This window comes from Rhagoletis pomonella, unplaced genomic scaffold, assembly GCF_013731165.1.
Source record: "Rhagoletis pomonella isolate Grant_MI unplaced genomic scaffold, Rhpom_1.0 Rhpom_scaffold_00008, whole genome shotgun sequence".
Classification (NCBI taxonomy): Eukaryota; Metazoa; Arthropoda; class Insecta; order Diptera; family Tephritidae; genus Rhagoletis; species Rhagoletis pomonella.
The window spans coordinates 37,588,923-37,613,568 of record NW_023458562.1 but is presented as its reverse complement, the minus strand read 5'-3'; the positions used below and the strand labels follow the sequence as shown (position 1 = coordinate 37,613,568).

Genomic DNA, 24,646 nt, shown 5'->3' with positions numbered 1-24,646 from the left:
TTGTTGAATCCTAATTTTACTGACTTCAAATTTATAATTTTTTTGATAGCACACTGACAGCCTAAAACATAAGAGGTTGGCATTAAGCCTGATCGTTAGATAACTTTCTTTACAAATTTCGTTGAAAATACTAAATACATAAAATAATATTTGTCTAAAATACGGTCATGAATACATACTATGTGTGTGCGAATTTTTAAATATATACTCAAAAATGATATTTTCAATGGATCTTAAGCGAAAATTAGATTTTCGTAAAATTTTTTGAAAAACTGGGAGTGACCCGGCCACTTATGTCAAATATTTGTACCTCGAAAGCCACTTCACCAATCTGTACCAAATTTGATATACACATTGCGCTTGACCTTCTTAAATGCTGTCTTAAAAGTTTTTGAAATCTGACAAAAACCACGCCCTCTAGAAGTACCGCTAACATTTAGTTTTAAAAAACTATCGTTTTTTACTTGTAACTCTTTAAGCATTTGAGAAAAATGAATCATACAATAATTTAATATTTTCTCAATGGATCTCAAACAATTTGATGCATAATTTATTTTTGTGCGTTCTATTTAAAAATTTACGTGTTTTTTTAGCGTTGAATCGCATGGTTCCGGAAATTTGCCCATATGGGTTTTGTGAGGAAAAGAACTGTATTTTAGTTGAAAAATCTTGAAAATTCATAAATAAACATAAGTGGCGAACAATATCATTTTAAGTTTGGTCCAAAATGATATCGCACATCTAGATCTAAAGTGAGCTAACTCAAAATTCAGAGAGGGAGATTAACGCAATTAATAAAAAAAAAAACTGGTATAAAAAACAGTAGTTTTTTAGTTAATGTATATAATCATGAATTGATTTAGGGAAAAAAATCGCCATACTTTTTGTTTGAGTTGATCGCTGTATAAGTACGGTTTACTGTAAGTATGGTACATAACGCAAGCTTAGATTGAAAAGCGGCTAAGTCTATTTTTACAAATTTTACAAGAGGGGAATACACTTTTGAATACAACATTTTACGTGTGTAAGTCAAAGCAAGATTTGGCTTTCAGTGAATATAAACGAGAAAAATAAAACAAGCACCGTTTTTAATTTCACCATCAAACTATGAGTTTTCACGAAAAGTTGTTTTAGCAAGTTTTCACTCGAAGTTAGTGATATGTAAATATATATTTACTAAAGTTATTTATACATATTTACTCACTTCTCGGCGCTTTCGTGATTGCGTACAATTTCCAACATTTTAAAGACCTCATAGAGTGGCGCACGAAATGCATCCATTAGCTGCAAATCTTCGGTCCAGGGTAGTACACCAGTGCGTAACATAATCTGTTGCACATAGAAAACAGGTGAACTTTTTGCCCATGGAAACGGCGGATCGTAGCTGTAATTGTAGTTAGTTATTGGCGGACTGAAGAAATTCCTAACCAATGAGACATTTTGCTGTATCGTTTCCGTAAAAAGTGAATAATGACCGTCGAAGGGAAGCATAATTTTGGTTGGTATTGTGCCGGGTAGCGGCACATTGATTAGGGGGTAGCTGAAAAAAAAAGAAAAAGAAATGCTCATTAGTTAATAAATGGAAAGGGATATAGTTTTATTATTACATACAGTGGCGGCAGAAATAATAGGCTCGCCTTACTTTGAAGAGTTTTGGCTATTATTCCATGGTTTATTTTATGTTTAATATCTATTCTATACTAATTATATAAAGAGAAGTCCCTTTTTTTTGTAACAGGTAATCTCGCGAACGGCTGGTCCGATTTTCATGAAATTTTGTATACAAATAGCCTTCGGTAACCACCATGTTTTAGGCTAAAAAATTTTTACTTTTTTTCGGGTAGGTGGACCAGGGACCGGTCTATTCGAAAAAATCTTATTATAGTCCGATTTGCTTAAAATTTAGTGCGTAAGTAGCTTTTTAGCATATATGACTTATTTTTTCCGGGAAGTGGTCCAGGGACCGATCTATTCGAAAAAATCGAATTTACGGTCCGATTTGCTTAAAATTCGGTGCGCAGATAGCTTTTTAGCATGTATTAGCATATGTGCTCAATTTTTTCCGAGAAGTGGACCAGGGACCGATCTATTCCAAAAAATCGCATTTATGGTCCGATTTGCTTAAAATTCGGTACGTGAGTAGTTTTTTAGCATATATTAGGATATATGGTCCATTTTTTCCGAGAAGTGGACCAGGGACTGATCTATTCGAAAAAATCGTATTTACGGTCCGATTTGCTTAAAATTCGGTACGTAGGTAGCTTTTTAGCATATATTAGCATATATGATCCATTTTGTCAGAGAAGTGGACCATGGACCGATCTGTTCGAAGAAATCGTATTTATGGTCCCAGGTCCGATTTGCTTAAAATTCGGTACATAGGTAGCTTTTTGCCTGGATAAGCTTATAGATTCCTGTTTTCCAATTTTCATGCAATTTCGAATATAAATAGCTTTAAGTAACAACCATATCAAGGGGCGAATTCGTCACTAGGCAAGATTTCTTTGCGCCAATCAGAAACAACGGATACTGTCAAAATATAATTATAATATATAATATATCTCAACTAATTTATATTTAGAAAGCCGTTTGTTAGTTTTCGCAAGGCTCGAGAGCGGCTGAACCGATTTTTTTGAAACTGCCACCTGCCGCACGTGTCCTAAGGATGGTTTTAGGCTGAAAAAAATCTATATGTAAAGGGGGCGTGGCACTTCCCATACAAACCGAATTTCTCATGCTACATATCTCTGAAAGTGTGCATGGTAGAGTTTTGGAAATTGGTATGGAGATATACGAAATCAATCGCATACCCTTGGAGAAAAATTTTAGCTATAGTAAAAAGGGGTGTGACATCTCCCATACAAACCGAATTTTTCATACTGATTATCTCTGGAAATTTTTTGGTAGAGTTCTAGAGTTTTGTATGGAGATGTACGAAATAAATCACATACTCTTGGAGAAAAATTGGAACTATTGGAAAAGGGGGCGTGGCATCTTCCATACAATCCGAATTTTTCATACTGCCTATCTTTGGAAGTGTTCATGGTAGAGTTCTGGAACTTGGTATGGAAATATACGAAATCAATCGCATACTCATGAAGAAAGGGGGCAGCTGTTGGAAAGGGGGGCGTGGCTCCTCCCATATAAATCGAATTTTTATACTGCATATCTCTGAAAGTATTCATGGTACAGTACTGGAACTTCGTATGGAGATATGTATATAGTTGAAATCAAGTCCATACTCTTGGAGAAAATTTGGGCTATTTGAAAAGGGGTGTGAGGCCTACAAACCTGCCGACCTTTAGCTATCTTTGAATGAATTTTTTTATTCTTCTGTAGGTGTGTTTGTGAGTGAAATCCTCCTAAATGGTTGTACGGATTTTAACGAATTATTACTAAAAATCTTATTTATGATCCGATTTGGCTAATGTTTTAAATATGTATGCAATATTATTGCAAAAACGTGTTGCCAAGTGGTGCTGAAGTCGAGCTATTACTAAAAATAGCCAAGTGAGAAAAGGGGCCGTGAAGGTCAGATTAAATCGACCTGTTGCACCATTGAGTATATCGACGGTCCTGCGTTGCAATTGGCCCAATGGATGTGATTTTCCAATATTATTTCGTCTGAAATAAGTATATGTATATTGCATTTCTGTAGAACAATGATTCGCACCCATTTTGAAATTGCCACCTACTATACTGTAAAGCTTCTAGGACATTCACTATAGAACCGGTCATTGTTGCCGCCAGGGAGTGAAGAGGAAAAAATTTATTTCGCTTTGCGAATAACCGTGCTATGAAATGCCGCACAACTGGAGAATTTCAAGAACGGATATAACACTTTCCTTAGGTTATTTAAAGCGGCAAATGACCACCAAAACTTAATCTTAGCAGACAAATGTGCCAATGAAAATCGTAAACGTGAATTGTTGGTGAAAATGTTGGACCAAAAAGTTTCAATAAAATATATAAAAATTTTGGGCGGGACGAAGTTCGCCGGGTCTGCTAGTTTTTGTTTATAAAAGCCTGGCAAGCCAAACAACAAACACCAAACAAATTCGCTTTTCAAACTTTGAACAAAAATTATAAAATTTCGATAAATTTTCACCAAATTTTGAAACTTTTTATCCAGTATTTTTAGAAAATTTTATAAAAAAGCCTAGGTACTTATGCAACAAACATCATATATATCCGCTTTTCAAACTTTGAATAAAAATTCGACAAATTTTCACACAATTTTCAAACTGTCTATGCAGAATTTTTATAAAATTTTTTCTTGACGATGCTGGGCATTCTCTTCCAAATAAAATTGTCGGGCACACTTTGTATAAGAAAAAATGCGTAACATCGTCACTTTATTGTACTAAAATTAAAAAGGCTACAAAACTGCATACCAAATATTTTTCTAAAAATTCTGCATAAAAAGTTTGAAAATTTTGTGAAATTCGTCGAATTTTTATAATTTTTGTTCAAAGTTTGAAAAGCGGATTTATATGATGTTTGTTGCATAACTACCTAGGCTTTTATAAAAAAATATTAAACATAAAATAAACTAAATAAGTATAGCCGACTTAAAAGTAGGACGAGTCTATTATTTCTGCCGCCAGTGTGTGCATATATCAATACGAAATATCGTTGAACACCAAATTTAAGAAATAAAAGTGGATGAGATTATGAGATTATTAATTATATTAAAAACTATTTCTAGTTAGAAAACTTGGGTATTGGATTCAAAGAGATAAGAGCCATCTATACATACTTCAGATTATATAGTAGCTATGTATGCATGTACATATGTACATTCTAAGCCAGTTCCGTACAGAAATTATTTTGAATACACTATGAACATGTGTATGTATACACTTTGCAAATAAATAGCTATTGGTATTACGAAAATGCAGGGGGCACCCGAAGTATGTATTATTAATTTAGATTATCTTGAACTCTAAGTCATTGTATATACACAAGGGTGGTCCAAAAATAGTAAAAATGGAAGTGTAATGCTCTCACTCCCTAGGATTGTTCTTTGTCAAAAAAAAGTATACCCCTATTTTTTATTTTGAAATCAAAAAATAAAAAACAACTTTTCTCAGAAATGGTATAGAATTCTTGAAAATCAATATTTTTTGATCTGAAAACTTTGGTTCTCTTCAGTAGACTTTCAATAATAATACTCAATTGTTTATTTAGCAATTTTTTAATACTAACGATTTTTTATTGGCCTCTTCGCATTTTTCCGAGTTTTTGTGGGTTTTTGGGGACCTATAAATTATAGTTGCGATGAGAAAATGGTTATTTTTGGTTAATGGTTATGATTGGTTATTGTTCTTGGGAATCTCCTGCAGATAAACAGAGTTTTCTGGTAGAAAAATATTGACTTTTAACTATTCTATACCATTTCTACGAAAAGTTGTTTTTTCCCATATAAAATACATGGAAAACTTTGGGCGCTTTGAGCGACCTCTAGATATTTTTTGATAAAAAAATTCCAACTTTATTTCTCCCCCTCCCCCCACATGCATTTTTGGACCACCCTAATGCACACACATATGTACATTAGCGCACACAAGGGGTGGGTTTTGGGGTTCAAACCCCCCCTAAAGCTAATAACCTCAAATACAATCTGTATCTTAAAGCTAAGAATCCAGCTCTCAAGGAAATTATAAGAAACATTTATTATAATTTCTGTTGCTTGAAAAAGCGCTTAGCTTTTGCTGTAAATTTTCACGACGGAATAAATATACGAGCATTTTTTTTCTTGAGAGCTGCAAACTGATTTAAGAAATTTTGGTAGAAGAAAATTTCTTTCTCATTTCTCGTCTTTCGTTTTATATGAATTATTCGTTTTTCTTGAGAGTTCAGTTAATTTTTTCGGTATTTGAAATATTAAAAAAATTTAGCAATCGTCAAAAATCACCATCTCTATCGAAAATCAGAAATCGAAGAAATGAACATAGAAGTGCAAAAATTCATGGAATCAATAAATTTATTTTTACTGACTCTTTTTTAAAATTTTTTATTAGGTACTTTTGAAAGTTGAGCGCATCTTGAGTTTATAGAACTTTTTATTAAGCAAGTAGTTTTTAAGGAAAGAACACAACCGACTTCAATTCTCATATTCAAATTTAGGGGTACCGTTAATTTCTTCATGATCCAATCATCGGATCTCTAAAATAAATTACGGGACGAACCTTGAGGTACTACCTTTCTAATAAAAAAAGGATTATTGAAAACGGTTCACGTGGTCCAAAGTTATGTATTCCGGCGAGATGAAGTCGGTTAAAAGCGTTTGAGTTCTGTTAATCTGTAAATAAAGTGCAGTTTATGAATTTTAAAACGTTTATTTATTTATTACATACTGTACATAAAACTTGCATAAATCAATTATATAAATAGGCAGTCATGTTTCCTTTACACCCCTTTTACGGCTAAACCATACTTCTAAGGTATAAACAATTATATATCATAAGAAAGGTATTTTGATGCTGATGTGCAGGCAATTTTTAAAATTTCAAATTAGTTTAAAATAGAGCGAAAAAATCAATTCAAAAGTCACAACAATACCAATGCCATACATGTACATGGTTGGGGCGGAAATGCCCCCTAAATGTATGCTTTAATATTGATAGTGAATTAAAGAAACGTGCTAAGCAGCAGTTTAGGAATAAGATGTATGTATGTATGTACATGAATAGATTAGACTCAAACAAGGATGAAGGTAAATTTGAGTATGGAGAAGAAGAAAGGGATAAATACAGAAATTAAAATAAAAGTAAAGAAACCTAAATATAAAGGCTAAGAGGAAGGAAAATTTAAATACCTAACCTAATAACAATGGTGGGGGTGAATATGTAAATGAAGAAAAGAATGGACATATTTAGATCAGGATAAATTAAAAAATAAAGATGAAGACCAAGACGAGGAAGAAGATGAAGATGAATATGAAGATAAGGATAAAGATCATAACCCCTTAACTTAACTTAACTCACCTCAACTCATCTCACCTCCGCTTAAAAACTTACTCCACCTGAGCTCGCTACACATTGATTCACCACACCTAAATCCACCACTACTTCACTCCCCACACCTAAATTCACCACACCTAAATCCACCACACTTTAATTCACCACACCTTAACTCACCACACCTCAGCTTTCTCACCACACCTAAATCCACCACACCTTAATCCACCACACCTTAATTCACCACACCTTAACTCACCACACCTCTTAAGCCCACCACACCTGAATTCATAACACCGTAACTCCTACACCCAATTCCACCACACTGCAACTCACCACACCCAATTTCAACACATGACATGATATCACTAAAGAAATAATATAAAGACAAAGAGGAAGGCAAATTTAACTACCTAATCTAATAACAATGGTGGAGGTAAATACGTAAATGAGGAAAAGAATGAAGATATAGATCAGGATAAAGGAAAAGATAAAGATGAAGACGAAGGTGAATATGAAGATGAAGATGAAGAGGAAGATGAAGATGAAGATGAAGATGAAGATGAAGAGGAAGATGAATATGAACATGAACATGAACTTGAACATGAACATGAACACGAACTTGAACATGAACATGAAGGTGAAGATAAACATAAACATAAACATTAAAAGCGATAGAGACAAAGATAGAGAGGAAGAAAGTGATAGGGATAAAAAGGAAACACAACTGAAGAATGTGCGATGTTATATTGTGATGTGTTATGCTACATATGTTATGTTATTTAATCTAATGCTATTCTATGTTATGTTATGCTAAGTACTAAGCTAAACTCCCCTCCACTTAACCCATTCCAACTAATTTTATTTCAGCTCAATTCAACTCACATAAACTATCCTTAATTTTAGCGGTTGAATTTTAACCGCTGGGCGAACACTAGTGTATATTAAAGAGGGTATTATCTGAAGCAAATTTTCAGTATTTTCCGGTGATATATCTTCAGAAATATAAAACCCCCCTAAAATATATTCCTGGGTGCGCCCCTGCATATGTACATATGTAAATACATGCGTGCATATTTGAAGGCTATTTATTGTAGATGACAAAATAAGCGAGAGCGAAACACATAACCGTCAATATATATGCACATATGTACCTATCACCTCGCGAAATAAGTGAGTACATTGAAAAACATTCGCAAAATAAACAAAAAAATAAAAAAAATAGCAAATAATGTGAAAAACTTTTGGCGCCATGAGTACTTGGTTGCATATACAGTGACTCGAAAAAGCGTTGTCATGTTGAGTTAATTTTTTTGTGAATTAAAAAAAAAATGTTTATGTTCAAACCAAAACCATATACTTAAATAAACCAAATAAATAAACTGAATACCAAATTTAGAAAAATTCAACAAATTTCCAAACTTTTTAAACTTAGCTGCTTCAAACATTCACTTTATTGTATTAAAATTAACTGGACTAAAAAGCTGCATACCCAAAAATTTTCTAAAAATTCAGATTAAAAAGTTCGACATAAAATTATAAATTCCATAGAAATTTATAGTTTTATAACGTTTGTCGGCAATTTGTGCCGTTAGATGAATACACCTTTTGAATATGGTTTTGCATGAGAAATATTTTTTTATACAAAATTTACAAAAAATCATATATGTATGTATTAGAGCTCGGGCAATTCGGTTAATCGATTAACCGAATTATTCGAATCTGACTGAAGTCGACTACTGTTAATCGGTTAGCAATATTCGAGTAGTCGAAAGCTGTCGACTATTCGGATAACCGTTCACTTTAGATTATTCGGTTAACCGTTCATTTTCGGTTAATCGAATATTTTAAGTTCGAGTTTTTTTTTGCATTTACAGATACATATACATATATGAAAAGTCTTGTTACATTCGTAGTACATATATAAGATGGCATGTGCAAAATTAAGGCAAACTTTTTTGCAAGAATGTGCGCTAATTATTGAAATGTTATTGGGAAATATTTTAGAGACAATGGCTAAAGCAATACCTACCTCTCATTTTCGCGATTTTTGTTATGGATTTTTGTTAAATGGTTGTTCAGTGAGGATGTAGAGGAGGTGTGGCACAAAACTGCACCACATATGGAACATGTTACTTCCTTTTCGTCCTCTGTTTTTTGCGAAAAAATCCCAAACCAAGCTCCTTTTGCGTCCGCTCATTTTTTGTATCTGAATATACATACATATGTGTGCATGTATGTATATATTTAAATACATTTTTTTTCATTTGTCAAAGAAATTTCAATGAAAGTTCGGTTGCTGAAATTCGATTTGCTACAATGCTCGAGTAGTCGAAGCAAAGCAACTATTCGAATAATCGAAGGCGGGCGACTATTCGAATACCATTAACCGACTAATAAGCATGCGAACGGTTACGAATCGAATAATCGGTTAACCGATTAGTCGAATAGTCGGATAATTTTACGAGCCCTAGTATGTATATACATAAATACCTACAGTATCGGTCATATCATTAGCAACCCAATTAGCACCCGCTTAGGTTTATTTATTTATTTTCAGGAACTTCAATTAAAATGTAGTTAATTCTCTAACAAAAAATCCCAAGTTTGAAGCTTTGTAGAAAACTAAAAAAAAATACAACAAATTTTTATCCAAAATCCAAAATTTGTTTTTGTTATTTATGGCCTTATAACAACTATATTCAAAAAATTTATTGAGCTCGAGGCCGTTTTTAATGAACCATTTTTTGTGGAACACAACAATAATTTACACAAAGGATATTCAGAGGATGCTATTTCGGAGATCACCACATCTCCTCATCAGACTTCTTCAACCGCCGTCCCTGAGATATGAACCAGCGACCTCGAATTACAAAGTCAAGTGGTCTACGCACTGAGCTGAGTTCGCCACGTAAACAGAGGTATTTACCTAGGGTGGTTATTAGATAATATTAATCGGCGTAACACCGCAGAAGTCAACAAATTTGTATTTTTCAATGTTTCACTAATAAGCCAGACTAAAAATGGTGGTGGACAGTACATATGTAAATTCCCTAAAGAGTTTTTGGGGAATGATGCTTAAGTGGCAGTCCTTGGCCAGGTATAAATCTATATTTACGCGTCTTTCTTCGCTGTCACTAGGTTTCGCGTCTTTCTTCGCCGAAGTTTTTCTTAAGTCTTTTTTCGTAATTTTTTTTACGCGTCTTTTTGCGCAGTAAAAACACTAGCGCGCCCTTATTCGTGTCCTCCTCCTCTCCTCCTCTTTTTTGAAGTCGGTTAAAAAAAAACAATCAACATGTGAACGCTTGTTGGTGTCACTGTACATATATATGACAATTTACATGGGAAAAAGCTCACTTCCAGCACTTTTTGGTTAGCGGTCATCGAATTGATAAGAAGAATACTTTACTAACAAAGCGCGTGGCATGGAATACGTGAGTGTTCAGCACGCACTACGTATGTATGTACATTTGTACATATGTATTTCAAACTTAATTTTTTTGTTTAAACCATTAGCATCATTATTCGCAAAGTGCGCACCTGTTTTCAATAAAAGTATCAGATAACCACCGAAGTTAACGAAATTATAATATTTAAAGGATAATTAATAATTTCATTTTGGTTATATGTGTGTTTCCGACAGAGTAGAAATATGATGTATTATGGAAAGAGTTTCCTTTTGATGTCAAATAAATTTTTAGAAAATATTTTATCTGGCTTCTCTTTGCGAAGAAATAACGGACTTATTAAAGTTTCATAAAATTAACATTAAAAAGTAGTCAAATATTAAAAAAAACGTCACTTATTTGCGAATATTCTAACTTTCTTAAAAACTTTATTGCAAGCATTTAACATCCTCCTCAAAGTAGTAACCTCCTCCTTGTTTTAGCATTTACATACTAAGTACATAGTATGATGCATTACACTTTTATGGACTAAGTTTCCTCATTGACTGCTATAATGCCAAATTGCAAACGCCTAGTGCTTAAGTTTTGTTTTTATTAGGGCTGTGGTGTAGTGGTAAGCAGTGCGCGCTTCCACTCCGCAGCAAGGTTCAAGTCCTGGTCAAAGCAACATCGCAAAAAAATATAGAAACGGTTTTTTCTTAACAGCGGTCGTCCCTCGGCAGGCAATGGCAAACCTCCGAGTGCATTTCTGCCATAAAAGACAGCTTCTCATAAAAATACAATCGCCGTTCGGAGTCGGCGTAAAACTGTAGGTCCCTCCGCTTTGTGTGACAACATCGAGGCGCACGCCACAAATCGGAGGAGAAGCTCGGCCAAACACTAACATATGTGTAAGCGCCAATCTATTATTATTATTATCCTTGCAGGGAAACCCCGAACTGGTGAATCAAATTTCTAGTTCCGTACTAAGTCTTTATCGCCAAAACGAACTAGTCCGATAGTAACTAGATCCCAAACAGTCCAAAATAGCCGAAAAGCGGTACTTTTAAAAAACTAATTTTTTCAGCTTTTTCACTAGAATTCTATATCTAAAGTGACGAATTTAGAACTGAGTTGAAACTATCGAAAAAGGGATGCAGCGGGGGGCTTGTTTACTTTACAAAGATATGTGTGTTGGTGGCTTTTTGCATTCAAATATGCTTCTGCACTTTCGCAGATGCTTTTTCATAGCTTGGTAATACAAAACTAAAATTTGTGTTAACATTTTAACATCTTGGGACCGGCGAGCACCTCTGCAAACTCAGCTACAGCCAAAGGTATGTAAACGTACATTTAATTTCAAATTGAAAACACATTTCAAAATAACTTAAAATCGCACACACAGAAGAACCAAAAATATTGAAAAATCATGATACTTTTTATCTTTCGTCTCTCGATTTTAGAAGTAGTTCGGAACTATAGAATTTAGGACTACATAGTTCGGAACTATGGAAAACGGAATGCAGCGGGGGACAATTGACACTTCCTAGGACATCGTCATGCTAAATTCGCCAGTTGTTTGCATGCAAAAGAGATTTATTGCGAACCAGTACTGGGTCTAAATGTACTAGAAGCGCACCAGTTCCGAACTAGATATTTTCCCCATAAGAATTATATTAGCGCTGCGTCCTAACTCGATCTATTAAGCTAACTCTTAAAAGGTAATTTCAACCTTAGGGTATTTATGATGTTTAGCACTTTGGAGGATGTCAAATCCAGATTCTGGAAAAGCTCTCCCACCATTTTAGCATCTCTGTCGTGTAGATATCCGTGTCGGGCTCCGCATTTCGCGAGAATCTCTGCCCCTACAAGGCCATCAAATGTCTCACGACCTGGAACCCACTAAAAGGTAAGCCCGCTACGGGTTCTTAGTCTGTCTAGTAAACTTTTGCAACTATCTACTACTATTTGATTCCATTTTATGTGAGTGTAGAGCCTTAATGCTGCCTGGCTGTCCGGCATGATGTTTATTGTGGCTCCGTTCCACTCCAGGATGAAACTGACAGTTGAGTAGACTGTGTGTGTTTGCATAGAGAACGTCAAATTGGCAACCCATGCGTGGACGGACCCAACGAACGCCTACTCTCAACGTTTGACGCAAGTAAGTCCGGCAACGCTGACAGTTGTATAACCGTGCCTTTACACAATACAAAACAATTGAGAATATGTATTACGTTGTCAAATATTTTGAGTAAAGTAGGCGTCCCGATAGCAATCTGTCTTCAAAGACACCGACGAAGGCAAAGTAAAAAGGCAGTAAAATGTAACAATGTATTGCTATTGTCTCCGCGAAATTGCCTCGTGTAAACCCCAAGCACCCATTCTAACGGCTCTATTAGTGCTTCAACGAAGGCATTCGCGGGCACAGATTTCACTTGCGAAAATTTCAGTTTGGAATATCGTTTGGTATGTGGTATAGTCTTCCGAAATCTAAGTGCAAAGTTATTATTAATCTTAGTACTATACTGTCAATATTGAATAACTTTCAAGTGTGTTTGAACAAAATTGACGCATTTGTATCGTTGTAGACATGGGGATGTTATTAACTGCCGGTTTCACCAGCAATTTAAGTGAGAAATGATTTTTTCCCTTGCGTCAATTTTCATATTAAATTCAAATAAAAAATAATTTTTCACATAAATTGCTTTTGTGAAACTGGCTGTATGTACATACACTGCCGGCAAAAAGTATTGGCACAGTAAATTTTTCACAATACATATATGCAACCATTTTTTTCTAATATTTTTCCGCAAATTTTCATAAAAATATGGTTCTTTCTACAACAAAAAACTTAAAAATACAATTCGTAAACTTTGAGCAAAACTCCCGAGAATTCAGAAAATTTTCATGCAAATTTTCAACTTTTTAATCAGATTTTTTAGAATTTTTTTGTTGAAGGTGTTTTGCATTTTTTCCATATAAAGTATTTTCGAAATTTTTTTTTTGTATGGAAGAGTGCGTGAAAAAAATCCCAAAACTTAACGGTAATTCTTAGCTATTTAAAATCTGCTTACCCAAAAAAATTTCTAAAAAATCTGATTAAAAAATTGAAAATTTGCATGCAAATTTGCTGAATTTTAGTGCGTTTTGCTCAAAGTTTAAGAATTATATTTTTATGTTTTTTGTTATAGAATGAACAATATTCTTATAAGAAATTGGCGGAAAAATTTTAGAAAACAAAATTGTTGCATATATTATGAAAAATTTACTGTAATAATACTTTTTGCCGGCAGTGTACATATTATAAAAAGAAATTAAATATAAATAAGAGCTTTATAAACAAAAAATGGCTAAATCTAGAGGTATGTATGTATGTATATAAGTATGTAAATACAAATGTACGTATTACATCAGCATGAACCTAAAATGCGTACAGCACTTCGCACTCTCCATACGCCGTTAAATCCGCTGCATTTCCTATTCCACTGCAGCGTGCAATTATTTATGTAAATAGTAATTTAAGACACTTTTTTCATTAATTTATTATCATATTATAGTGTCATGTATGTATGTCTGGTGAAGTCGCTTTCAGTGAAATTCGAACAAAAGTTTATTGAAAATGCATTTTATGCATATAGGTTTTTTAGCATGTGCACGTGGGTTTACACTAGGGTACCTCGCCAAAAAATGTTCCCAATAAAATTTAATATATTTTTTTGACGTCCACCAAAACATTTTGCCTCAATTGAGGGTTATTCGGGAGGTGTGTTGATACAAGAAAATATTTAGTTGGAAACTTTTTTGTAGTAAATAGATACTGTTTACAAAAATTAAAAAAATTAAAAGTACTTTACAATGCTATTTTCCAAGACTCGCTTAACCAGTTGTAGTTTCCTTGGTATCCTCAAAAGGGTGTTTTATCCGCTTTCAATTTTGGCTTGTATCAAAGGCGTTTAGTTTTAAGATTAGTTATTCGTGAGTTGTATATTGCTGGAAACAGCTTTGTCAGTCCTACTTTTTACCAGACTTATAGAAATCATTTTGTACGACGAGATGGGACTTTACCTTTCAATTGCCTACTCAGTCTAAAGTGGCACTCTTGGGTAAGAGTTATTCTGCGTTGAAGTTCGCTGCTGATTTTATAATTGGTGTATCGGCCAGATCTCTTAATCTTTTTCGATTCGATTTTCTAAAATAACAGTATTTCATATACCTCCCACAGTTTGTATTTAGCTCTTTTATATTTCTGCTTCTCATAATAAAAATACAATCGCCGTTCGGAGTCGGCGTAAAATTGTAGGTCCCTCCGCTGTGTGTGACAACATCAAGGCGCACGCCACAAATCGGAGGAGAAGCTCGGCCAAACACTAACATATGTGTAAGCGCCAATCTATTATTATTATTATTATTATTATATTTCTGTAGTGAATGTACAGTTGTCCACAAAATAATAGAAGTATTTATATTTTTTTTTATAATAATGAAAAAAAAAATCATTGCCTAACAAAAACCATATAAGTCCAAATTTCAAACTTTGCGCAAAAATTATAAAAATTCACAAATTTTTCACGAAAATCTTAAACTTTTTGTGCGGAATTTTTAGAAAAATTGTAGGAAGCAGTTTTCTAGCCCTTTGATTTTAGTACAATAAAGTATAAGTTTTAAGTCGCTACAAAATCTGGTTGATTTAAATCTGGTAATTTTTTTCTGAGGGTATTAAGCATTTTCTTCCATACAAAAAAAAAAAAAAATGTTGGAATTGTCTTTGTATCGAAGGCAATGCGTGAATAAATGTTATGTCTTGCTTGGAGAAAAAAAACTCCTTTGGTTTGTTGATGAGGCATCTTAATGTGCATATATAAATATGTATTTATTTAACGTATTTAAACGTATGTATGCATGTATGTACATGTCTGGCGTAAAATCAAACTCAATTCCGCTATAAATGAATTTTTATAATTATATGCCTGAACTTTGCCCCAAGCATTGCGTTTTTTTACATGAAAAAAGTAGTCTTATATGAAAAGCTGACTAGACTTTAAAATAGGTATCAAGGGACATTTACTTGCTGTGACGTAAAAAATATTTCAATATAAGCGCATGTGCTTATATGCATCTGCGGGTATACATACTTATATATTTTACATGAGATATTGATAACACCGTGCGCCAAAAAAACCAAAAAAAAAATCAAACCACAGGATACAATTAATATACATACTTATGAAGCTATGGGTCATGCATTGTAAAACTGCGTTTTGAGAGTATGAAATTTTACAAATCTAGCGGAACTTAATGCAGTGATATATGACATATTTTCTTGTGCCTTTTTTCGTATTTACAAGCATTAATAGTATTAATTTAATGCACATTTTTGGTAAATGATTATACATACATGTATCTATGTATTAGGGTGCCTTTTTTGCGATAATTTTTTTTCACTCCCACCTCGAAATTTTCTCTCAAAAATAAAAACAACTAAATTTAGTTTGAAAAGTAACGGTTTTAATTCATAAAAAATATATAGATATATACATACGTATGTAAATAACTACATGTGTTTATTAGGCTGATAGACTCGATTTTTCCAAACCGGTTTTTTGGATATCTATAGACGGTTTGTTTGAAATCTTGTTTTTTCGAATATCGAATAAACCGAAATTTTCTTACCACACAAACCAGTTTTATTATTTCATACAAATCTTGACCTCAACAAAAGTTCCGAGTTTTTCGAAGTTTTCAAGCTTTTTGCAGTTGAAGTTTTAAATTAACATTATACAATATATACGAACATTATATTACATTCATTCCTACGTGTTTCCAATTCGTGTTCTGCTTCTTATTGTTGCGATACCAATGGAAAGATCTACACATACGCTACGCGCACACTGCAGCCGGCATCGGCCGAATTGTGCTCGGCCGATATCGGCTATATGCGGGCGATATGAATAAACACTTGTGATTATATGAGCGCTCTCACACATAAAACGATAAACGAACCGACATCGGCCGTTGACGTCCGTCAGGTACGATAAATTCAAACATGTTTGTTTTTCTCGTCCGATGTCAGATGAAAAGGACTGAGAAAAATTAACTTATTGGGTGCAAAAATAAAAAAATTACATATAAAATCACATGTTTACAGTATGTCAATTAAAATGTATCAAAATATTTCACTGCTTACAAAATTGTAATGAAAACTATATTTGTGTGTACAAATACGGTCGGCAAATAATCTGGTTAAGTGTGCACATCATTTCGGACGGTCAAATTGTTCGGCCGAAATCGGTCGGCCTATCGGATGCAATGTGCGCCTACACTTATACTTACGGTGACCATTCGTCCCAATTTTGGCGGGGCAGTACCGATTTTACGAAAATTGTAAAGCTAAATATTTTTTTTAAGTCGGGACGTATAAGAGTCCCGGTTTTTCATATTTGTACCGATTAAGTCCCGATTTTCAGTGTTTTCTTTATTAATTTAGTAAGAGTTTCCCTGCACTCTGGCCCAAAAATAATTTTTCGTACAAACGTGGCAGCACTGTCGTTATCACAAAGGAGATAGCATATAAGGGAGCCATTAACATAGCCAGCATCCTTATTTTCTATTATCTTTGGTTACATATGATTTATTCAGAATATTTTTGTTTATGTACGTTACCACATAATTTTAAACCACCTTAACCGTTTTGCATAATTATTTTTTTTTAAGAAAAGTACCTCAAGAGGTGGTCCTATACTAGTTTGGTTTAGATCCAATCATTTGATCATTAAGGAATTAACGGTTATCTTAAATTTTTATATTAGAATTGAAGTCGGTTTTGTTGTTTGCTAAATATCGCTTGTATAATTACATGTTCAATTTTTTTTTGAAATGATTCTAAATTGAATTCAGTGAAATTATAAAAAAAATATTAATTTCCTCAAAAAAGTCATAAATTGAGAAAATACATTTGAGCACTCTTTGGAATTATTTATTCAGCCTTATCATGAGTTTCGAAAATTTCTCATTCGCCCATAGTAAAACCATGGAAACCAAAAGTGAAAAGTGAACCGGTTCGGAGAAAATGAAACTCATGATAAGGCTGATTATTTTTTTATGAAAGTATAGCCCGTTATCTAACAAAGACCATGTATGCCAAAGCTTCAAACTTTGCACAAAAATTAGTAAATTCGACAAATTTTTATCAAAATTTTGAGCTCTTTATTAGATTTGTCAGAAACATTCTGAGTAGGCAGCTTTGTAGCCCATTAAAAGAGCAACTTTTAGGTGGCTTGGGTTTACCGTCGATTTTTTGGTATTTTTTTTTTTTGTGGAAGATGTTGCTCATTTTCTCTATACAAAAAATGATTGAACATACATATGTACTTTGTATGGAGGAATATGCGCGAACAAAAAATTTCCGAAAATCAACGGTAAGACCAAGCTACTTCAATTTTGCGCACACAAAAATTTAATGGGCTACAAAATTGCATACTCAAAAAAATCTAGATAATCTGATTAAAATATTTAAAATTCTGATCAACATTTGTCGAATTTTTATAAATGTTTTGGAAAGTTTGAATTTTTGATTTACATGTTTTTTTTTTAGATAGTATGTTATATTTGCATAAAAAATAATATACATTTTGTAAACAAAGAAATGTAGCTAAAACTTGCTAAAATGTTATTGTGTGTATACATTTTTCAAGTTTATTCCCTTTGTTTTGTTTTAAATAAAACTGTATTTAAAAGTTATGTATTTTTATTCTAAAAACAATATTGTAGGTTCGGATTCGATGCTTTCGAAATGTCTCGAATTTTGGCCACAGAAATCTGGTCACCGTACTTATACTCCACTTCCGAAGAACCTTTTTTATGGCACTTGGGGGTTTGCCAGAGTCTACCGAAAAAACTTTTTAGGCGTTGCTGGGGCCAGAAATAGAACCATAAGCCTACCGAGTAGCAGTAGGCTACGGCGGCAAGAGCACTAGTGAAATGCGAAAACAGTCTGAAAAAATTCAGTAATTTAATGTTAAAATAAGACCGAACGCGAATTTTTCACAGAATTTAATTTGTTTCACTATTGATAGAAAAAAGATTTTGGACTTATTTTGCTTTGCTCTTTTCTAAATAAAGGATTTTATTTAACTTGCTCTGTATGTATGTACGCTTGTTAGAGGCAAATCTTGCAATCAATTTTTGACCCGACTTCCTGATGAACTAGACTTGAAATTTCACAGTTGGCTCAGAACCCGATCACAATGGAATATGCAAGAGCTAATCCGATAGGTGGCGCAGGAGTCGATATATTTGCAAAACCCGCATTTATAGTCAGATTTAGTTCATATTTAGAACGTATATTAACAATATGAAAAGGAATAACTCCAATAAAAATTTTACAGATAGGTGGTGTAGCAGTCGATATATGTATTTGGTAAACCAGTATTTAAGGTCAGATTTCGTTCATATTTAGAAAGCCTGCTTTAAAAATATTTGTTTTTACTATTAACTTATTACTGTTAATAGATTTATTGTAATATTTTTGGTAATAACTTCCTACCAACATAAGCATTTTCACTGTATGCAAGCTACTTATGTAAATTTAAAACGGGTTTTTCTTAATTTCAAAATCGGGAACCAGTTTCTTTCAAATTGTAAGCCGAATAATGTTTATAAAAATTTATGAAGTTTTCGCGTCTACCAAAAAATTTCGCCTTTTGATTGCCACTTTCGCTTTTCGTGTTCGATAGTAAAACGGTGAGAAAGTTTTCATTCCTTAAAAAATCATACTCTTGTTTTGTCAAGGGAGAAGGTTCCTCTGAAAATCAAATGTTGCTTAAAACGACAGTATTATGAAATACGTAAGCGAGATAAGGGCAAGGGCAAAAACATACCCTTGTATAGAAAGGAGTATATTTATTATCAAATACATTCTAAATCGTGGACATTCTTAATGGAATATAATCTATATCTTTAGCAGAAAAAGTTAATATCCATAAAATCCGTTCCTTGGTTATATAGAAGACATTGCGAGCAAAACTTGATTATATTAAATTAGCTACAAAACTGCTTACTCAAATTCAAAATTTCGATGAAAATATCTTGCATTTTCCAGAGTTCTATATGAAATTAAAGAATTGATTATTGCGGCTTTTGCTGTTGAATAAACAATATTTTTATAAAAAAAATAAGACAAATTTGGTATGGATATTTAATTAAATAAAATCGTAAAATTCACAGGGTATACTTATTTTTAACGCTCACTGTATGTCCTGTGGAAATCATGTAAATAGTATGTATATCCTTTGAACCCGTTATTATACAGTCTATTAGAAGTACATAATGCAAAAATTTGTAGAGTCGAAATTTTGCCGCCATGGGTTGGTATCGCCCAAATTACGCACTGTGCAGCGATCAGGTCTGGTCAGGCAATGGCAACCTTCGGCGAGTATTTCTGCCTTGAAAAAGCTTCTCATAAATTCCATTTGCCGTTCGGAGGCCTTATAAAATTGTAGGTCCATCCATTTGTGTAACATAAAGAACACACATATTTACATATTTAATCAAATAGTATTTCAAATATTAATTTCAAAGCTGGCACCAGCCAGTCTACTCATTTGGCTCGGAACTACTAGTGACATGATGAATACATGTACTTGAAATAAAATACTTACACTTGCATACATACATATGTATGTAAGTGCATTATGTAAATACATACATATCGCCGTTTTAAGTGCAAACCCGCGTATCGTGGTTTTGAAGAACCGCGTAACTGACGTTTGTGCCGAAATGAGATTTGCTCACCGGAAGCACTTATCATAAAGCCTCCATTCATACCAAAATATTGATATACTTATGTAAATAGTTTGAAAAGGGTTTGTTTTATAAAAGCGAGAACCGTTTTGAAATAGGGCAGTTTTTTGTTTCCGCTAAAATTTTTGTAATCTAACATACAAACGCCAAAATCTCAAGTTATAATCAAAAAACTGAAAATCGCCCCTGAAATTGCTAAGAAGATTAGCGAAACGTTAGGCCATAATTGAACTAACTTCGTTTTATTAACACTAAAAGAACAGATCAGACAAGCCTATCACAAACTAAAATTTCACAAAATTGGGATGTTGGGTCAAAACATCACTCATAAATTGGACAGTTTTCAAGGGATTCTCATTATCTTATGTTCGTTGAAAAGCGGAAAGTTCAGTCTTTTCTAGGCTTTTAGGAAATTTAAGTTAAGTTGATAACCATGGACTCCATGTACCTAAAAGCTTGAGAAAAAAAAAATGTTATGATGACTTTGGGTTAAAATTACACCCTATATGTACTTGAACTTATCCAATATCTAGTACTTTATCTAATACTAACTATATTTTCCCCTCTTTAATAAGGGCTATTTCAGAACTTAAGTAATTGTACAAAAATTCTCCAAGCTATAGAGATATTTCCGATTTCATTCACAGCACTTCAAAATAACATTTGCTTGTGATCATGTTGAGATAAAGTTATTTGAAAATATTTTTAAAGAAGAAAGTACAAACAGAAATTTTATATTGTTTACTAAACGAAATCGGAAAACTCTTTATAGCTCAGAGACTTTTTGGACGATTAAGGTCCTGAATAGCTCTTTTTAAAGAGAGCGAAAAATATACGCCTGTCAAGTAGGCAGTACACTTTTCGAATTGGAAACGTTAATAATTAAATTTGTTGTGAAAAGGTAAAAAAATGTTGCTCTCATTTCTTAGGAAAAAATGGTATGTAGTGCTAACTTGACACTATACACTTATGGCCTTATTCATAAAAAATAAAGTAGTCTTATAAAAGGTTTATAAATTGAAAAATGTATGAAAACGTCATTTATAAAGCTCTTTAAACCTACTTTATTTTTTATGAATAAGGGCAATAGTCGATAGAATTGAAATATTGAAAAAGTTACAACGGAATTAATTGTACCTTTTCTGTTGTAAATTTGTTGTGGAAAGAAAAAATTTGTAGCTTTCGTTTTATAAGAAAAAATGGTATGTAGTGCTAGCTTGATACCATACAGTTAGTCGATAGAATTCTGATTGTGTAGCCTTGTTGTGGTAAATTTGTTATGAAAACAAAAATTTTGTAAATCATTCTACCGACATAAATTAATGACGAGAAATTTTCTCAGCATTTCAGTTCAACGAATAACAGACAGATTCTGGTAAATGATCTCTGAAGTCAGAAGGCTTGAAATTATTTATGCCATTCTCAAAATAAACGGCTTATATTGTTATTAATAGCACGTAATGCTTGACAATTATTTAAGCAAGAAGGAAGTAAACTATGCACTTAAGAATACAATTGAGTAATTTTTTTTTTTTTTCATACCACTTAATATACATACATTAGTAGATAAAGGTATGCAATCGAGGCTGTGGAAAATTACATTTGGGTCCCCTGATTTTACTATCTTATGTTTTGTTCTTTCTTTTCAGAAAGTATTGGTTCAATTTTACAGTCTGGATAATTATTACAAGCACTGTGAAAAGTGAAAGTATAAATTTCAATGTCAGTGAAAACATTAATTAAATTAGCTCTAACGGGCACTTATCTAATGATTGTTAAATCAGTTAATTAATGTTTCCTCTCAGAGTTAAAAAGTATGAATTGAAAAATGTATGTGTTGCCTCAGGTGCGGCCTGTTTTTTGTGGCAGCACTAACTTTTTTCGTTCAGTTTGAAATCAAATACAAAAATAAGAATTTATATCATTTTACACGCGCTACCTCAACAGTCCCTGTGGCTGAGTGAGCAGAGCACTGGGGTGCCGTTTTAGAGATCCGAGTTCGAGTCCTAGGCCAGGCAAATTTTCGTTTTGATCAAACTGTGAAGACAGTCAACTCAATAAAGATCTGGGTGTGATTGTAGATGATAGACTCTCTTCTCTGAGCATACATATTACTTAAATTTCTTTTAATTTAGGAGTGGAAAAGAATACAGGAACCACAGAACATTCCTCAGACTATTTTCTACCTGCGTGCAGCCGATACTTGAATATTGCTCCATTGTCTGGGCCCCATTTACTGAGCTCCAAATAAACAACGTCGGAAAAGTTTTGCAAGTTCCTGCTGTATCACTCCCAAGACGGAAGCTGTGTGAATACGAGTGATATATACCACAGGTTCAATATCAAGACTTTATACAGCAGAAGGCAAATACCGGATCTATTAATTTTTTATAAGGTTTTAAATGGGTTGATAGAACGCGAAAAAATTATCAAAAATCAAATGAGCTCCAATGCTGCAAACTCGCAAATTTTCTAAAAATTCTTTTTAAAATATTTGAAAATTTTTTAAGTCTGCTGAATTTTTGTACAAATTGGACATTTAAATTTTTATGTTTTTTTAAATAAAAAAATAAATAAAAATATGTATGTATAATGCAAAACATTTTGAATATGAACAAAATTACGAATACTTCTATGAGTAACTGTATGTGCGCTCGAAAAATCGTATAAATACATACATATCGATGGTCCTCTGCAATAACGACACCATTAAAAAAATAAAAGCTTATAATAAAAACTCTTACTAGATACTGTTAAGTGGCTCTTGTTTTAACCCAGTCTAATCCATGTCTAATCCTTACAACTTACTGTAGTAATCCTTACAACTTATTTTAGGAAGGATTAGATATGGATTAGATCAGGATTAGAGACTTAACAGTAGTAAGGGATTTAATTTTTTGAATTTTGAGTTGAGTCATTATTGCAGAGGACCATTGATGTGTACACTTGTCCACAAAATAATAGCAGTGCGATATTATGACCAATTTTGGTTATTTGTCTTTTGTTTATTTAATGTTTATTATTTTTTATAAAAGTCTAGCAGACTATACAAGCAAATTTTCACCCAAAATTTCAAACTTTTCAATAAGTCTTTAGAAAAAATTTTGGTATGCAGTTTTGTAGTCCATTTAATTCTAGTATAATAAAAAACAAGTTTCAAGTTGCTAAACAATTCTGATGATTTTTGAGAAATTTTTTGGTTGAAGGTGTTTCACGTTTTTCCATTTTCGTTTATATGAAGGACACTGCCACAAAAAAAAAAATTCCAAAAAGTTTGAAATTCGGGTAAAATTTTGCGAAATTTTTATAATTCTTGTACAAAGTTTTAGATCTGAATTTATATGGTGTTTGTTGTATAACCAGCTAGACTTTTATAAATATTTAATAAACAAAAGACAAAAATCAAAAACTGGTCAAAATATCGCAAAAATTATTAGTGGACAACCGTAGATAAATCATTTTATATTGTTGACTTAACTTACCACGAAAGTAAAATCGCCATAATAGCAATGCTGGTGGCACATGTGGGATAGCTTGAGAGGAAGAGACCATGTTTATAGTAGAAATGCGAAACGGCATCAGGAAGACCAGACGAATCTGATGTGGCGGTACGTTTGTGGGCTGAATTCCCGCCAAGATTTCCCGTACTGCCGCCGCCACCTGATGTAGTGGCCATTGTTGCTATTGCTGTAGATGCAGTGTATATGTATGAACTCGAATTACCAAATGCTTTGGAAGAGTCAACAGCTGGCATATTCATGTGTTCATGAATTGTTACGTTTGGTTGCTTGTCAGCCTACAATGCGTCATTGCATAGGCAGGAGAGAAGGCGACGTATGTTTGCCTGCTCAGATTTTGTGGTTTATGTTTTTACTTATATGTATTCCAGGAAATAAATATGTACTTATTAACATGCGGTTGTCGTTCACGTTCATTTAATATTTTGCTACTTGCTTTTTATTACACGCTATATGTTTTAAAGAAGCAAAGTATGTAAAGAAATGTTGCCGGTTGCACAATTTGCTGCAGTAATTACTTACGCAATGTTATTATTTATATAATTATTATATTGCCAATGCACTCTGCGTAGAATTTTCAACTTATAAGTATATCATAGAATGCAACTGAAGGTTCTACTAGGCATGCAGGAATTATTGATTTTTTCATGAGCGATTCTTTAAACATGTTAGCAAATTTGAAGCGCATTTGCATATATTTAACATCGAATTTAAAATTAACTTCTGTAATGAACTATTATTATTAAATTCTACGCTCGTTATATTCACAAATTTACACCCGCACAGTGAATTTCCAATTAGCTTATGCCACTTATTATGCTTCGTTCTTTGGATGCATTTTTTGAGCTTTCAATTTCATTTCAACCTTTTTACATACTGTTTGAGTTTTGCGTTATTGTTATCAAATTAACACAACTATACAGTCTAGAATAAGTGCGCCGCGGGGTTATTTTTAAATTATCAATTCAAATCATCATGCCGG

At 33.1% G+C, this 24,646-nt stretch overlaps 1 protein-coding gene across 2 annotated transcripts in view; it reads right to left on the bottom strand.

The window, feature by feature from the left end:
- Nucleotides 1–24,279, bottom strand: part of LOC118744807 (sterol regulatory element-binding protein cleavage-activating protein) — a 37,520-nt gene extending 13,241 nt beyond the window's left edge. For both annotated transcript variants that reach the window (XM_036478156.1, XM_036478157.1), the window contains exons 1-2: nt 23,629–24,279; nt 1,205–1,540 (exon numbers count right to left, since the gene is read on the bottom strand). In XM_036478156.1, the coding sequence (XP_036334049.1) occupies nt 1,205–1,540; nt 23,629–23,906 (614 nt within the window). In that variant the 5' untranslated portion in view covers nt 23,907–24,279. The remainder of the gene's footprint in view (nt 1–1,204; nt 1,541–23,628) is intronic.
- Between the last annotated feature and the right edge of the window lie 367 nt (nt 24,280–24,646).